The 4,051-nt window shown below is 55.7% G+C and overlaps 1 protein-coding gene across 1 annotated transcript in view; it reads right to left on the reverse strand.

Moving 5' to 3' along the window:
* TULP4 (tubby like protein 4) overlaps window positions 1–4,051 on the reverse strand; it is a 144,460-nt gene that overhangs the window by 5,389 nt on the left and 135,020 nt on the right. Inside the window, exons 12-13 of the mRNA XM_023521102.1 lie at window positions 3,801–3,937; window positions 4–1,007 (exon numbers count right to left, since the gene is read on the reverse strand). Of these exons, the coding sequence (XP_023376870.1) occupies window positions 4–1,007; window positions 3,801–3,937 (1,141 nt within the window). The remainder of the gene's footprint in view (window positions 1–3; window positions 1,008–3,800; window positions 3,938–4,051) is intronic.

Below are 4,051 nucleotides of genomic sequence, written 5' to 3' on the forward strand. Positions count from 1 at the left end.
GGCCCGCGGGAGCTCGGCCTGCGCCGCCGCCTTGAGCGCCACCTCGCGGTTGTTCCTGCGCAGCGTTGCGTGGATGAGACCGCCGTCCAGCCGCTGCGCGGCGCCCCGGACCGGACCCAGCGGGCCGGCCAGGTCGGGGTAGGGGGGCGGGTCCCCCGTGGGGATGGAGTAGCGCGGGACCGTCAGGCGGTTCAGGGTCGCGCTGGTGCAGGGCTGGGGCACCTTCTTCTCGGTGGCGGTGAGCCTCAGGGTGGCCGAGCTGCCGGGGCCAGGGAGGGTGTAGGTGTTCTGTGAGCAGAGCATCCGCGTCCGAGGCCGGCACACCTCCTCCACGTTGCCGCTGCTGTCGAAGGTGGTGATCCTCTCGTAGCCCAGGGGCGGCTGGTAATGCGCCGCCGTCGGGTACAGCGAGAAGTCGCCCTTCTTCAAGCACACGTCCACCGGGGGCTGCGGGGGCGGCAGCGGGGGCGGCGGCGCTGCCGTGGTTGGGGCAGCCGGGATCGTTCCTGGGTAAGGGGGTGGGGGGTTCAACTTCGCCACCTGCACCTCCTGGGTGGCGCCGAACACCACGGCATCCCCCTCAGCAGCCAGCGACGGGGCAGGCCGCAGCGCCTTGACCGGCTTCTGCAGGTGCTCGAGCTCGCGGTCCCCTCCGTGGTCCACCACCGACAACTGGGCTACCCCCGGTGCTGGCGGCAGGGACAGCTGTGGAGGGTTCGGGATGAGACGGCCCATCTCCACACCTCCGAAGATCACCTGTCCTGGGCTGGAGTACCGGTTGGAGACTGGGTACTGGGTGGCGTTGTCACTTGCGTGCTCAGGGGCCCCAACGGCCGTGGTCTGATTGGTCAGGACGTCCAACTGCACGTTCTGATTGGCCAGCAGGGACTGCACCAGGCCGATGCTCTGCGTGGGGGACATAGCTTGCGCAGAGCTGTGGATGGGTGCGATAGGGATGTTCACGGTACAAGGCGGGTTGTTCTCCGGGACGCCGGACGCTCCCGTCACTGGAAGGAAATGAGAAAAATGAGCTGCTTACAAAAAAGTGCCACGAAACGGGGTCAGAATAAGCAATATTTCTCAACTCATCCAGTCTTTCTGCATACAAAATGCAACTGCTATCAACAGATGTGTTTGCTTGGGGAAAGCTGGACTGTTCACATACGTTACACAAAGCTTCTCTGCTGTTTCGGAAGGACACGCAGCGGTGCTTGTGGTGGGCCCTGCAGGGCAGCCGCCCTTGTCCATCAGCTAAGGACATTGTTAGGGCTTTTCAGTGAATACACTTCTGAACCTTCTCCGTTTGGTACCATGTAATGGTACCATGGCAAATCCTTATTTCAAGATGCTTTTTACTCGTGATATTCACAAAACAGCCCATTCTTTTGTGGAAGAAGAGGCAAGGGCACAGTATGAAACCAACCCAGGACGCACGCCTCAGCTTCTGGGTGGGTTTATCCAGGTCATGGGCTGGTCAGTGTGGGATGTGCCACGGGGCAGACGTGTTTCTGAAATGTGTATGTATGTGAAGTTCCTGTAAACAGAACCATGTAAAATGGAGTAGAGAAACTGAAGAAAAGAATCCTCAGCAAATCTGCATGTTAGGGGAAGGCTCGTTTCCTAATTTATCTGCTTGTGAGCATTTCAAACAGCATGTAAGGCGGAGCCACACTGGATCCAGCCACAGGCTCCAGTGGGAAGTTAGTGGAGCCGTGTGCTTGAGCAATGGCCTGCAGACACGTGTGTGCTCAGACCCGCTGTCCTGTCCTGTCTAAAGTGTCTATTGAGCACTGGCAAGTTTGCTCAACTGGCCTCTCTGAGTGTTGTGGCAACTAGTTCATGGGCAGGAAACAAGACTTAATGGGATAACTATAAAGGCTGGATGAACTTCCACCGGAATTATAGAATGAAGCTCCCTGGTTCATCAAAAGCTAAGCCCACCTCCTGGTACCTGTAACAGCCATCCCCTCCCTCCCCGCCTTCCCTCAGGTCCTCCAGTGAGATGTCACTCTCCCCTGGCTACACATCTCAAGTTTTCTGTTGTTCCTATTCAGCCTCTCTTCCACATGCTCTCTTGTCTGTAGAGGTTACCGGGGACAGGCATCTTCCTGCTGAAGGTGTCTCTGCCATGTTGCCAGCGTGAAGTGTAAGCCTGAGACAAAACGTTCCCTCCTCTCACTGAGAACCGCAGACAGTTAATGACAGCAGCAAAAACAGCTGAGCATTGGAGAGAGCTATATTAGCCACATTCTGGGGGAGCAGGGAGGGAGTTAAGGGGACCGTGTAAGAGACTTCTAAATCCACAATTCTCAAATAGCAGGGGACGAGCGATAAAACTCAAGTATATGAGGCTTCACCAAACTGCAGGTTTACGTGATTGCAAAATCTTGCCCATTAGCACTGTGTTAGTCTAGACCAGGGGTCCCCAACCCCCAGGCTGTGGACTGGTAACCCGTGGCCTGTTAGGAACCGGGCCGCACAGCAGGAGCAAAGTGGTGGGCTAGCCAGCAAAGCTTCATCTGTATTTGCAGCCGCTCCCCAGTGCCAGCATCACCGCCTCAGCTCTGCCTCAGATTGTCAGGCATTAGATTCTCATAGCAGCACTGGTCTCTGGTGCCAAAAGGTTGGGGACCACTAGTCTAGACCATGAGCTCCGCCTATGAAGAGAGGCGTGCCATCAGAGAATCAAGGATGGCTCCTGTCAGAAAGCACAGGACAGGTAATTTTACACGTAAAACCTGGGCTGAGAGAAGGTAAACCACTCCCCGAAGTTCAGAGTCTAAGGGGGGATGTGTGTCCCTCCCCATCCCACGGCGAGGATGAGAGGCCCTCTGTTCCAGAACGACCAGATACAGGAGAATGCGGGGTTCCTCCGGCTCAGAAAGCAGAGGTTTTCAGACCCTTGCTTGGTGGTTAAGGAGAAGGGTCTCCGTATTTATAAAACTGAAGGTGGATTTTTCTGAGAAGAGTTACATATAAATAACTGGCAGACTAATTAGAAATCACTCTTATCTATTAACCAAAATAGGTTTCCCCCCACTAAGAAACACTTAAAATTAATTTAAGGTGCTTTAGCTATTTGAAAATTTGTAAACTGGGATTTTGAAAAACTTGTATCAGATTTTACCTTTGACTGAGACCAGGCTTCTTCTATCCACTGAGACCTGCACTGCAGGTTGGGAGCGAGGTGTTTAAATGCAAAGGTTTTCCACCTGGGGATGGGTTTGAGACACCGGGCTCCATGAGCAGCAGAGGACCATGTGAATGATGCCATGCTCTAAGCAGGGATTACAAGGATGAAGGCTAGCTGGGGTCAGCGAGACTGGGGTTCAGTTCTGATTTCATTGAGACTCGCTCAGTCCCTTAGCTCCTCTTTATCTGGGCACTTGACTAAGAGGATTACTGCGAGGATGAAATGAGGCGCTCTGTGAACGTGAGGCGGCACGGCCACCTTAATCGTCCTTGCTCTAGTGGCTTCCCTCCTCCCCAAACCAGTGATAGTATGTGATCTCTCTCCTGTGACATGCCACTACACCACAAACCTTACTGAGGAAGTCACTCCTTTTCCATGCCATGGCAGCAGGCACAATCTACATGCCATAATCTTGTTGGGGAAGGTCAGAGAAGACACGACCCCTGGCTGGCCTGGGAGCTGGGCCCGGGCCACTGGAGGCCCCCTGCGCCCTGTCTCTGGACTGTGCGTTCCGCTTGCCCTCCCCACCCCCGGAAGCTGCCCCGAGGACACAGCCTTGGGACAGAGACGGGGTGCTGAGACTATCTGGATGGGGGACGTACCTGACCCGTTGGGGGCTCAGCACCAACCTTCGAGATTCTGGTGGTGGGTGCAGCCGCATAGGACAAGCCTCGTAAGTTCTCCTGATCACCAAACCTGCCGCCGGCCAACCCGAGTATCCGCCCCTCGCTTCCTCTCCCTGCCCTGTGAGTAAGGGGGTGGGTTTCAGGTGTTCCCCAGAGAGCTCCCGAGCAGGCTGTGAAGCGACAACCACTGTGTCCCCTGCCACGATCCACTGAGGGCGGGCTCCTGACAAAG

The sequence above is a fragment of the Pteropus vampyrus genome, unplaced genomic scaffold, assembly GCF_000151845.1.
Source record: "Pteropus vampyrus isolate Shadow unplaced genomic scaffold, Pvam_2.0 Scaffold292, whole genome shotgun sequence".
Taxonomy (NCBI): Eukaryota; Metazoa; Chordata; class Mammalia; order Chiroptera; family Pteropodidae; genus Pteropus; species Pteropus vampyrus.